The sequence below is a fragment of the Micropterus dolomieu genome, linkage group LG17 (genome assembly GCF_021292245.1).
Source record: "Micropterus dolomieu isolate WLL.071019.BEF.003 ecotype Adirondacks linkage group LG17, ASM2129224v1, whole genome shotgun sequence".
Taxonomy (NCBI): Eukaryota; Metazoa; Chordata; class Actinopteri; order Centrarchiformes; family Centrarchidae; genus Micropterus; species Micropterus dolomieu.
Genome location: NC_060166.1, coordinates 29,754,145 through 29,767,549, shown reverse-complemented (window position 1 = coordinate 29,767,549; position 13,405 = coordinate 29,754,145). Strand labels below are relative to the sequence as shown.

General features: G+C 36.6%; 1 protein-coding gene across 4 annotated transcripts in view; it reads right to left on the bottom strand.

The window, feature by feature from the left end:
• The window catches only part of wdr95 (WD40 repeat domain 95), a 21,880-nt gene extending 8,560 nt beyond the window's left edge, over nt 1–13,320 (bottom strand). Inside the window, exons 1-21 of one of the 4 annotated variants that reach the window (XM_046073454.1) lie at nt 13,121–13,320; nt 12,408–12,654; nt 11,233–11,286; nt 11,062–11,145; nt 10,834–10,899; nt 9,937–10,167; nt 9,157–9,242; nt 8,922–9,014; nt 8,795–8,840; nt 8,648–8,694; nt 7,193–7,301; nt 6,929–6,998; nt 6,179–6,419; nt 5,983–6,088; nt 5,258–5,409; nt 4,969–5,071; nt 4,461–4,567; nt 4,299–4,378; nt 4,151–4,205; nt 4,019–4,064; nt 3,623–3,682 (exon numbers count right to left, since the gene is read on the bottom strand). In XM_046073454.1, coding sequence (XP_045929410.1) covers nt 3,623–3,682; nt 4,019–4,064; nt 4,151–4,205; nt 4,299–4,378; nt 4,461–4,567; nt 4,969–5,071; nt 5,258–5,409; nt 5,983–6,088; nt 6,179–6,419; nt 6,929–6,998; nt 7,193–7,301; nt 8,648–8,694; nt 8,795–8,840; nt 8,922–9,014; nt 9,157–9,242; nt 9,937–10,167; nt 10,834–10,899; nt 11,062–11,145; nt 11,233–11,286; nt 12,408–12,654; nt 13,121–13,188 — 2,151 coding nt within the window. In that variant the 5' untranslated portion in view covers nt 13,189–13,320. Of the gene's footprint in view, nt 1–3,622; nt 3,683–4,018; nt 4,065–4,150; nt 4,206–4,298; nt 4,379–4,460; nt 4,568–4,968; nt 5,072–5,257; nt 5,410–5,982; nt 6,089–6,178; nt 6,420–6,928; nt 6,999–7,183; nt 7,302–8,647; nt 8,695–8,794; nt 8,841–8,921; nt 9,015–9,156; nt 9,243–9,936; nt 10,168–10,833; nt 10,900–11,061; nt 11,146–11,232; nt 11,287–11,463; nt 11,601–12,407; nt 12,655–13,120 lie in introns of those variants that run through there. The other 3 variants (XM_046073455.1, XM_046073453.1, XM_046073457.1) reach the window with 3 other exon arrangements.
• Between the last annotated feature and the right edge of the window lie 85 nt (nt 13,321–13,405).

The window sequence follows — 13,405 nt, the reverse complement described above, 5'->3', positions numbered from 1 at the left end:
TATATAGAAAAACCCATTGATCTTTCTCCGGCATGCCATTAATGAAAAACAATTTCAAGGGAGGGCTCTACAGATAATCAAAGGAGTCACTCTTCTTACTGGCCACTGTAATGTAATCTTTCTGCTCTGTTGATGGACCTCTTTGGGGGTGAGTATAACCACCAGCTATAATGAAAAAGATGGAGGTGGAGTGAGGGTCTCCTCCTCCAATGGATCATACAGCGTTGGGGAGAATCAATTTTCCCTCTTACAGAGAAGTGCGCCCTGCTGTAACCTGACCACATTATACAGGTAAAATCAGATAAAGCAACTGTAACCTATTGTGTGATATTATTGTGGACTGGTTGTACAGCTTTGAGAGCATGAGGCTGCATTCATTATTGCATTTCAAAAATGAACAATGTTTACAACAGTTGGATGGGAACCAGAGCCTTCAGCTATCAGCCTCCTCTCCTGTGAAATCAGTTCCCACTTTGAGTTCGGGAGGCAGACACCATCTCCACATTTAAGAGGAGGCTTAAGACTTTCCTCTTTGATATAGCTTACAGGCCCTGAACCATCCCTTAGTTATGCTGCTATAGGCCTAGACTGCCTCTCTGCCCTAAAGACTCTTCATCTGTATGCATTCTTATCCCATTAATGCAGGTTGCTAACTCCACATCTTTGGTCTTCCGTAGTTGTGTGCTTTCTCATCTCTCTCTTCTCTTCTTCTGAAGCTGTAGAGTCAGGATCTATGATTGCAAGCCACCTATTATTATTAGTAAAATTATTATTATTATTAACATTAATATTATTATCACTACCTTTACCATTACTATTACTTTAAATCTCTATGTGGAACTTGTTTGTTCTCTTTTGCCCTGCTCTCTCTCTCTCTCTCTCTCTCAACCCAACCATTGAGAACGATTCTACTTGAGGTTTCTGCCAGTTAATAGGCAGGTTTTCCTTGCAACTCTTGCCAAGTGCTTGCTCATGGTGGGGATTGCTGGGTCTTTGTAAATACTATAACAAAGAGTATGGTCTAGACATGCTCTATATGAAGTGCCCTGAGATAACTTCTGTTATGATTTGGCACAACATAAATTAAATTGAATTAAATTTGTTTGTTTCCCTGATAATAAAGGGAGGTTTCGCTTGATCTGTAATGGTTATTAAGTGTTTAGAGAATTTAAAACAGTGTAATGTGTGTAATATTTAATCCCATGTAGGCTAGAAATGGCTCTGAAAAATACATTTTTGTTTTTAGTAAATTATCGCAACAACTATTTGTTCTATTCCATGAAACATGGTAGATATTCATGGTGCTCAGACTATAAATCCTAATGACTTTGTTGTCATGGTAACAATAAACACGTCCAACACCTGCTTAATGTGAAACAGTCACAGTTTAGCCATGAAAAGATAATGGATTGGGTTAAAATAAGCAAATTACGTTAGTCAGTTACAGTAAGTCACATGACATGACTTAGGTAGGTAAGTTAGAATAAGACAACTTTGACTTTTGGTTTCACATGGGACACAATCAGCGTTCTCCTGGGTGAAAGTCTTGTGTTTGATTTGAATGACATTTGGGTCGTTATAAGCTGCTTATATGGCAGTATTTTGGAGGGGGCTGTAAATGACAGTCCCATCCACCTCAGCCATACTTTGTCTTTTGTGCTAATTAGCAAATGTTAGCATGCTAACACATTAAACTATTGAAAATATTAAACAAATCTACCTGCTAAACTGCTCAGCACTGTGAGAATGTTACTACTTAGCTCAAAGCACAACTGTGTCTAAATACAACCTCACAGAACTACTAGGAGTGCTGCATCTTTTTAAATTTGTTTAACCTTTATTTAACCAGGATAGGTCCCATTGAGATCAAAAATCTCATTGATTGTAAACACACTAAATAGAAGAACAGCACCATATATAAAATCCAAATGACAGCCCAACGATTCGTGTTGATAGAGTAGTAGTTGTTTAGAAAAACATTTGCTTGACTATACATTTATCTTTAGGAAATATTATAGACTAAACTTTGGGTAATCAAATCAAATTTCTAAACAAGCTGTCCACCAAATATAAAAACCTACTCTGCCAAAATGATCAATGGTGAGAATTAGAATTCCCTAAAGAACATCAGTGGTGGCAGCTACCTGACGTGCCTTGCATTACAAAACTGTGACATTTTAGAGGATCCAATCATTTTTCTTATATCTGTACAGCTTTTTGAATATAAAATAATCATGTACCTTTGTTCTAAACTAATGCTGATATCAATTTATGTGCAAACAAAAGCATACAAAAGCAAAGTCATGGGATAAAATACTGAGATAACCTTATGAGACACTGTGGTGGGAGCACATAGGGCATTTGGTGCACACCTTGTGTTCTGAACTGAGTCAGTGATAAAACCATCCATACATTTCAGTGACAGCTCTGGAGCAGAGACTACAGGTACATTGACAGGTCAAAGCTTGGCTGCACTGGGGCTTAAAATACAGGCTATGTGATCTGAGGACATCAACGATGATGTGTATGGGAGAAAACTTTACTGAAAATGATCAATTAATATTATATATTACATTTTTATAATATATAAAAAGTATGGGGATAGGAAGATGGCAAATCATTTCAAAATATGTAATCCGAAAACTGAGAGAAATGGAACAAGGAAAGAGCAAGAATAAAAGGGGATGGGGGGATGCAGTAGCTCGCTGCTTAAGTTAAAAAATTTCTGCAGGCGATGCTGCACAGTAGGGCAGAGATCAGGGAGGCTTTGTTACCCATCTCTATGAGCTTTCCAGCCAGTCAGCAAAAATGATTCTTAGGACCAAAGACTACAGTGTCCTCCCTTTGTCCATATAATATGAACACAGAACCAGCAGGGAAGTTTTATCTTCACAGCCCTGCAGGTGCACCAGGGACTGGAGCACAGCATTGACAGAAATGGCCAAGCTCCCCTATCATATAAAGCACAATGGTGTGTGTGTGTGTTAGTGTGTAAACAGTATTTTAATGGTGCATTGCATTCAATGTGTATTTCATATCCTACTGGGTACTTAAATATATACATCATATTTTCAGGTTTCCTATGTAAAATTATAGCTTTCAAATAAATGTATTGGATTAAATAAGCAGAATATTTGTCTCTGAAATGTAGTAGAGTAGAAGTATAAAGTGACATAAAATGGTAATACTAAGAAAACTTGAGGTACCTCAAAAGTAACAATACTTTAGTAGATATACTTCATTACTTTCCACCACTAGAAAATGCACAATTTCTTTTAATATTTTTTATATTAAATATTATGTTTAAACAAAAATACAATGAAGCCACAAAAAGGCTACGTCTGCTTTTTTTAAAATTATAAATTGATAAATAAAGTGCTAATTGAATAACCACAGACCACTTGTCTGGTGTATTTTTGATCATGCATTCAGCCCATAAAAGACCCAATTTGTCCTTTTGTCACCTTTAACACAGAAAGCTATGCTTTTAGAATTAGAGGAATAATGATAAAATCAAGCCAATGCTGTCTGCCAAACTAATCCGCCTGAAATAAATACAGTACAAACTCTCAGTCAGAGCCCATTGAACTACTTGATACTACAGTTTTCTGTTCATTATCACCAAATCATCCTGCCACGAAGGCTGCGGCCTCTGGACACGATGAAGGTCCTCAGGTATATCCTGACAAAATACAGATGCACAGTCAGCATAAAGAAGACATATCACATCTCAATATTAATACATTATGTTTTGTCAAAAATAGCAACTGGTAGAACATCCTATTAGGACATTAAAATTCTTATTAACCAGACAATGAGTCTCCCGCCATGCAGCAGAAAGTGTGTTTTTTTTAAAGAAATTCAAAACAGGCAGTTCAGCTGGTAATAATGTAAACAAATGCAAATGGGATGCAATACAATGGATGGAAGGAGGAATTGGAAAAATAATTGGAATGGGATTTCAGAAACACAACTGACAAATAATACCTAGAACTCATGTCTTTTCTTTTTTACTCACTGAGTAAATGTCAATCTTCTGGTCCCGGCCGACAGACATCACATAGCTTCAAACATAAATTGCACAAGCTCAACATGGATTCAAATTTATACAGAACCAAGATTACTTACTAAATATCACATCATTACTCACAAATTCCTGTGAACTTTCAGAAAGATGCAGTCCCTCACCTCGTGACATTCACCATCTACAGGAAATATTGAAAGGGATTTTTATGTATAATAATATAGTTATACAAACCTTTAGTTTTGAGGGAGTAATGGAAATGTACAATACATACCCTTCTTTAGTGTCTTTAGGCACTGTCCATTGTTGAAGTTCCAGATCTTTAAATAACCATCTCTTCCACCTGTTATGAGTCTGCAAACACAATACCACAGTGTGATGAAGTATATTTCATGAAAAGTGAAAGTGAATTTCACAAGCTGCAGATTTATTATACCTCCTCCCATTGTGGTCAAAAGCCATGCATGTGATGGCAGACAGGTCATGTGCACCACCATACTCAAAAACCTGACATCCAGTGTCAAAATCCCAGACTTTCACCACCTGAAACCAGTAATATTCAAGACGTTTTTTGTCATATGCACGGTAAAAAAGAAAAAAAACAACAAAAAAACATAAAGGCTTTAGACCATGCTATGAAAATCTTACTTTGCAAATCTCCCTTAAAAAATGTAATTATGTCGATATCTAAACAAAAGATAGTATTAACTACAATAAATTAATTACAATAAACAACAATATATAAAGACTACATAATACAGTAAGGTGCAGCAGAGTAGATTATGTGGAAGCAAAAACCTGAGTAACATTTTGAGCTAAATGTACAGCTGATATAAAATATGATAGCCACATTTCTGTTTTAACACAGAGAGGATTCATTTTACAGTGGAAATGTGAAGTTGGTCATCTGTGTCCATGATGTTGTGAAATACTAATTTACTCACAGATCCCTCAGTGCAGCTGACAACTTGACGAAACTCCTCACTGTAGCCGCAACACATTACAGGCTCATTATGCGAAACAGTCAGACGGCTGTGAAGCCGTGCCCTTACATGGGGAAAAGATATGAAAATTAATGACAGAGAGATGAATATGAAGAAGCTGCAGTCATCTTTGTAGAAAAAAATCTTAAATTCTGTACATTTTTGGTGAAAGTCCTTAAATCATTTTCAAAATATCTTCAGAGTACATTTGATTCAATGATGAATAAAGCACAAAGGTATGACAGCTAACCTTATCTTCAGGGAGAGCACAGCCATACAGTCTGCTGCAATGTAAAGGGATTTCATAGCAGAGGAATACGAGCATGCAGATATGTCACCATGAATCCCGCTTGCTTTGCGGTCTGTTGTCAACAGGCAACACTGATCTTGAATATCCCAGATCTGAAATGGGAACACATGAACAGTGGTGAAAGAAATATTTACATAATTTACTTAAGTAAAAGCAATTCCACACTAAAGAAATACACCATTACAAGTAAAAGTCCTTTAGTTAAGGAAAAGTACAGGGGAATTAGCAATAATATCTACTAGTATGAAAAGGTCTTGCAGGCTGGTTTTGTTATATTGTTTTATTATATTATACTTGATCCTTATTATTAATGTATGTAAGCAGCACTTAAACATTGCAGGTGGTTGATGTGGAGCTAATTTATACTTCTTATACTGCTGTGTAGTTTAATGTAGTTGTCATATAAATGTAGTGGAGTAAAAAGTGCAATATTTCCTTCTGAATTGTAATGGAGTAGAAGTAAGAAGTGGCATGAAATGGAAAAATCAAGTAAAGTGTCTCAAAATTGAACTTAAGCACAATACCGAAAATAATTAATTTCTCTCCACCACTGCTGGTGAAATGGCTGCAGTGGTTAATGCATGTACAGTAATATGAATGCTGTATTTATGTGGATCACTGAGAGCACACCAAATCACAAGTGAAATATAAAAAATGTGAATCACTTTCACAGTGCTGTCTATGGAGACAGAGAAGATCTGACTGTCTGCTGAGAAGATGCAGAGGTAGATGATGGGAGCCGAGTGGCCTTTCAAAATACCAGTTGGTTTCCTAAAAACAAAAACAGAACCAAGGCGGAAGTGGCTTTTTAAGTTAATGATAATCGTCTTAAAGACAACCCACTGAATTCTAGTTCCTTACCCAGAAAAATGTGGGTTCCACATGCGTATGAGTCTGTCCATACCTCCAGTGACCAGCAAGCTGTGCTTCTGACAAAGGTCAAAAGTTTTGACACCTTTGTGGATGGTGAAAACTGTCTGGTCACATGATGCTCGGAGCTGTGGAGTCCAGCTCAGTTGGACCTTTTTGGTCTTACCTTCATAGCAGGCCTCCCTGATCTCACTCAGCTGCTGCTCAGCGTCTGTTAAGGGCAGCACACAGCCTCAAGAAGGAGAGAAAAAAAATGCATTTTATTATAAGGCCATGAGCATCGATCAAAACATGCTTTTTGGAGCTAGGGTAAGTCATCTTCAGAATAAATGACCAAGCTGGTAAGATGACATGGGCAATCATGTACACACACACACACGCACACACACACACACGCACACACACACACGCGCACACACACACACACGCACACACACGCACACGCACACACAAACATTCTGTTGGCATTGATTGGTAAATTTGTGGTAGATGAGTCATCATGAGTCATCCCTCTCAGCTCTCATACCAGGCAGCCTAATGTTCAACACTGAGTTTAATTACTGCACATTGTAGAGTGAAAGGACGTTAGACCATCATTTTCAGGATGCACATGTGTAAGAACAGACATGTTTGTAAGTCCAAGTCATGGTAATTAGTCTTGGATTGTTTGTTATTATCCTGATAATGCTGAACAAATGTCAATTAAAAATAAAAAAGCCAAAGAAATTAGATGTAAAGTACCTATGACAAGAGATGAAGATTCTTCATTTGATGAAGAGACAACAGCTTGAAAACTTTGAAAATATTTTGCCTAAATATAGAGAGAAGAGTGAGTTGCTCAGTCTATTTCAGGAATATCTGTTCATAACACAAATAAAATGCCACACCACTGAACAAGTTGTTACACAGCTTCTTAAGCATAAATATACTTAACAGAACATAAATACATTTCTTTGTGAAGAAAGTGTATATACACATGGAAAGGTAAAATTTCACCTGTGTTACCCAGTCCAGATGAACCTTCCATCTGACAAATATCACATTCGGAGAAAGCACTGCATTATCAATCATTATGTTGGGTATATTTTCAATCTTTGGTAATTTATTCCATAATCTATAAAAAAAAAAGATATTGAGATGTCCAGTCAGACCTGGCCTCATATACATACACAACATGTAATTTATTTGATTGGCAGGGAACCTATAGGAAGCAAGGGTATAATTTTCCTCCTTGTCTTTTTAGTGGCCATGCTAATGCGACTCTCAAACCCCGGAGTCCATACACTCCAGTTCCAGTATAACCAGAACAAAATAACTGCATGATCACTACTGTGAAATCCATGCAATGAATATAACTCACATAATATGTTTTTTAATGTCATATAATGTCATATAATGTGTTGAAAGGTGCCACATTTAACTGAAAAAAGAACAACAAATAAGAAAACATTTAAAATGGTGTTTCCCACAATGCAGGCGCAAAATTTACCTACCAATCAATTAATCACTAAGTATGGACACTGTATGAGAAAAACAGATTCTCAATGATTTTTACACCCTGGGTTAATAATAAAATCCGATTTATTTGCAAATGTTTTAAAGAACTAAAAATATCTCTTAGTAAATTGGAGACCAGACATTTTACACTGACACTGTGATTCAATCAAGAGACTCTTACATTATTATTATATTATAAAGAAAAGATAAAAATTACATTATGTTAGAACCAGAAAATTTGATTAATTGCAAATGTGTATCATAATTCAGAATGAAAATAGGCCTTTAAAATAAGAACTTAAAAAAAAAGTTATCAGAAATTCATAATCTTCATCTTACTCAAATTAAAGTGGAGCTGTTATTTTATGAATACAAAGATTACTTTTTATTTACAATATTGGAAAATTATGTATTTAGATAAGTAATTCTGATTCTGAGCCTGGTGTGGAATTTATTGTAATATCGTGCTATGAATGCTATCATGTTACTCAGTAGAGTCCCAAACATTTTACTAATCAGCTGTTGCTAAGGAATCACCAAACATGCCGCAAATGCATTTCACTCATAGGAAATATTCTCGTTTCAGTTTTACACTAGCAAATTCCTTTTGATCAGCCAAGAACATGATCTGGGAAGGAAACAATGAAGTAAACAAATTTGATTGGTTGTAATAGTCTCCCTAGGGCTCAGCTGAGTTTTCTTTGGTTACCTGGCTGTGTAGAGAGTTTATTCACTGTTTATTTGAGAAGCTTGCAGAATATATGCTCAAATGCAATATAATACGCACTAAATTTTCTGATACGAGTATACTATAAAAACTGTTTATGCTGTATATACTAATAATACCTTTAAAATGTGTTTGAGACCTTGGCACCCTCTGTTCAGATAATACTGAATAATACAGTATGTATGATAGTTGAACAATAGAAATAAGAGTGAATAAAAGTAGAAAAGCACAATTACCTGAGGGTATCTCCAACGGAGGATATTAAAATGATGGTCACACATCCCTGAAACACAAAGAACAAAATTAACTTCTCAAACTATTAATCAGGTGGGAAATAATGGATGATTCTTGTTTGAAAATTGGATCAGGATTTAACTACCTACCTCAGTGTCTCCATACACAATACAGCATTTATCAGGGCCAGTGTAGCTATGAGGAAACACAAACCATCACGTGTGTTGAGACTTATTGTGACATTTGTAAGATATGTTAACATGCTGTATTGCTCACCCGTAGTCCAATGTCAAAGGCACTGTGTCTAGTGCATTGATCTGGCAATAAGGCTCCAGAGTGGAAAGCTCATAAAGTTGGATCTCTCTGTCCCTACAAGATAACAAAGACACGCACAATAAACAAAGCTAGAATCATCTTGGACCTGTTAACCTGTTGTTAACAAGAGTAATCAATGTACCTAATAAATAATTTGGTCTTTAAGTCATTTTATTAAACCTTTTTCTCATATTACCCTGTTCCGATCATCAGCTTGTTGTACTCTGTCATGAGAGTAAAATCACTTGCCCACTTTGACTTCCTGTTTGCAGGTCCTTCTTTCTGTAAAAAATGATCAAACTAAAATGTTAAAAAAAACTTTCAATTCAAATTCAATAGATAACTATAGGAGGTAGTCAAAATAACAGTTTTGGTGCAATCCAATAGAACAAACCTGAAATAAATACTAATTTATGTTTGCTTTCTGTCAGATTTTACTGAAAATAGTGTAAAGTGTGCAAAGCGACTTTATATAACATATACTATACAAAATAACACAAACACCTAACACCTTCTATACGTATGTGATACATCTGGTGACATTCTGTATTTTTCTTATCATCAACAAATCCCCTATAAAGAAGCAAACCGGTATTGAATTGATCTCACTTACAAGTGAAATATCTAATTACTCTCATTCATAGACCTCCATTGATGTCCAAAATTAAAGTATTAAAAAACCTCATTGTGTACCGGATGACATGTTCCTTCATTATGATGAACATGACACTATAATTTATTTTGAGCCATTGTCACATTCACATCCTGTTGTAATTACTGTCTAGAGCATCAAGTATATTAGTGAGCTGCTAAAAATAGTCCCCAACAAGTCCACTACTTAAGCCTGATTGAGTAATTTTTGCTAAAAACTACAGTCTTTCATGGGATTTGTTGACAAAAAGAAAAATACAGAATGACCCCAGACTGCCGAGAGTCGTTGAAGTATTCAGGTAAATGTACAAAAGGTAAAACGTACAAACATGTGTTTGATCTTCAGTGGTTTAAGTTCAGGGCTCCAGTGGCAAACATCCCCGTTTTCCTGCACTGTGAGGATACTGCCATCATAGGTAGAGTGGATGTTGACTATGGGAAGGCCATGACACAATGCCTTCATAGTGGCTGGCAGAGTGAAAGCCACCTGCTTGCTGCGTCTTGCAGTTTCCTGGTTCTCTTTGTATTCCTGCAGCATGTGTGCGCAGAACTCACCCTATATCACATTACTCTGCGTTAATGTTCAGGTTGTCTATCCTGCATAGTCATAAAATTGTCATTCTGCTTATATGAGCAGGATTGTAGGTTTGGTATCAGACATCAAAAATAAAATGTTCTTCAAAAAACAAAACAAAAGTACTGAGTATACTGAGCATACAAAATGTAAAGATGTTGATTACACACATCTTCCCCATCCCCAGTGGAAACTGCATCCTGTGTGAGCGCATCCGTAAAAAGACTTTGACTTTGCAATTACAAAATAAATCATACTCCAATGTTATATCATATATCTAGAAATATCTTCTAATAATTTCCTTACAAATGTAAAAGACAAATTGTTTCAGCTTTACAATCCATACAACCAGTGAAAAGCTACCGACTATCCAGCCGAATAAAAAACACATTGAAAATATATTAAAAATCAAGTCAAGCGTCAAGAGTCTTGAGAAACCATCGCATTTGAGTCAGCACAAGACAAATGTGTTAGTGTACAGTGAACTGGGCACTAGAAAAGCTGATTAAGCCCGAATCATTGTGTTCAGTCACACTTGCTCCATTTTTTTTATTGTAGATTCCTGGTGTTAGCATGCAAGGGACTTGTCCTTACACAGAATAAAAGGGCTGCATGCTCCATAAGTAATAAATATGAATTTCATCTCACCCATGAAATCCTTCCTCGACCTGAATAATCAATCTTCTTAAATAATCCTTGAATCTGTGCATTGCTCTGTGAAATTCAAAGAACAAAAGAATGAAGTACAACGACACTTATTGTAAATGAATCATGTAATTGCAAAGGCTTCTCCTTAATTGCAAAGTAGTGCGACACAGAGATGAGAGAATCTGAGAGAGTGTAAGACACAGAGAGAGAGAGGTCACACTGTCTTACTGTTTTAGGCAAACCCAAACACTTCTTCACTATACGTCCAAAATTCTTTGCGTCAATGGATCTCAAGCCACTCTTTTCAAATTCCTTTACAAAGACAAATACAGTCAAATCTTCCAGACATAAATAATCAGACTGTTGGTATGTTTTCAAAAGAAGCAGTTTATACCTTACCTCAAATGCTAGTTTCAGTTTCTGGAGGTCGTCGAATGATATTGTCTCATCAATCTTATTGGAGAGAGGGAAAATGGTGACATTATATTATCACATAAGCCAATTTCATCATCTGGGCCGATTATGAATATTATCAGAAAAAGAGAACAATGCACAATAAAACCAGTTATAAAGTTTCAATGGCAAAAATGCTCCTTCCATTTTATTTTCAGTCCACTCAAATCCACTCACCAGGCAGTTCATAAAGTCTGAGTGCTAAAAATACAAATGAAGGTTAGAGAGAAAATATTAACAGTGTATTTTTATCAAAACAGGTGATTTGGGCTCTACCACCGACTTATGTTCTGTGTTAATGGTCTCTCTTCAGTTTGCCACGGTTTCCTAGCAACGAGTCCTCAATCCATAACACTCTTTAATCTATCATTAATAAATAACAGGGATAAACAGCCTAATTCCTCAAGGATGTAACTAGGGTCGAGGTTTCCCCACGGTATCTCCTGAAATGCCGAGATAATTGTTAATCAGTCAGAGTGATGGAAGTACTGAAAGTGTTCACATAACCTTCCAAATCCGTTTATTAGAGCTGCATCACTTTGAACTCCTGAGCCTGTTTCCTGCCTAATCTGTTATGGCACATTGCTCATTACATTAAGCACGGGAGTGTGGCTGACATCTGCAACTGAAACCCACAAACTTCAGCCAGGGCATTTGCACCAGCCTCCTACATCATTCCATCATTCCTTTCTGCTTGAAAGCTTGAATTTTAATCTACTATAGGTCATTTAAAGTAGTTGGCGCAGCAACAATGTTTGTTTAACTTTAAAAAGCAAAACAAACAAACACGGTCATCCTGGGCTCTGGGACAGATTTTTCTGCCCGATGCACTGTCAGGCTGGGAGTAAATTGATCATCAGCTTGATTTAAAATGGCATTTTTGGCAGTACCTCATATTCATTCTGCTAAACTAACAAGTGTTGCAATGTAACACAACAGTGACACCTTGAGGTTAAAAGCATCAACTTTAGAAAAGTAGATTCATTGGGAAAGTGTGAAAAATGTATAATGTCACTGCCATAATCAAGATTTAGGACATCCTTTCAGATGCAGATTGGTTCCAATTTAACACATTTAACTTTTTTGATTTCACTTACAGGTAGATGTTTTGAAAACTGTACCTTGAGGCTACAAGTTGAGTCAGTTCTGTAGTGTTGTCGTCTCATTATTTGAGCCTTGTCTCCGAGTGTGACAGAGTGTCTTCGCCTGATCTGTTTCAGCCGCTCTCGAACCAACCATTCAGGCTGCTCATTTCTGTCCTCGCTGACACCCACTCGTCCTGGTGCTGAAAAGTCATCTGTGACTTTCTCACCCCGACCACCTGGCCCAGAAGTGTTTCTCATCCGACTCCCTAGTTCAGAGAGGATGCTGGAGGATTTGAGATGTTATTTTGATTAAATGGATGTACTGTTCTTGTAATACATTGTTAATATGGGTTTTTTGGCCCTCTTTAAAAGTATACAAGAAGGACCCTGTTGTATATTACTTGACTCAGGGTAGCCAACATTGTTACAGACTTTCAGTAGAAAAGTGCCAGTGGAAAATACACATAGGGCCTATATCTATTTAACCTTGGAAACTGATTATAAGTTACAGGTGACCAGACTCTCTGTATTAGATGGTAAATTCTCAGTGCTCAAGCGCCATGACAACAGTAAACATTTGCTGAACATGACAGAGAAACAAGGCAAGGCCTCAACCATGGTCCCATTATCCCTTGTCTAGACATTAAATCACTATAAAAAATGTAGAATATAAAATATTGAATAGGAATGAAACTCAACACAAATGTGATTTACAAAGGTAAAAGGAGAGCAACAAAATAGCAGATTACCTGGTCACATGTTGGGTTTGTAATCTTCCTGAAGCTGAAGAAGAGCGAACCTTTTTCCCCAATGACATCCTTGTTAGACAGTGTTATCTTAAACGTTGACGTGATGTAAAAAGCAGCACTTTTCCTCAGTCAGACTTCTGAACAGATGTTAATCAGACAGATCTCACATTTGTCTACCCGACACTCACTCTAATATTACACCTGAGCAGAGCAGGTGGCCCCATGGTAACTAAGAAACCAAGAGTGACAACTGAGACTAAAAAACTAAAGACAAGACTGCACTTC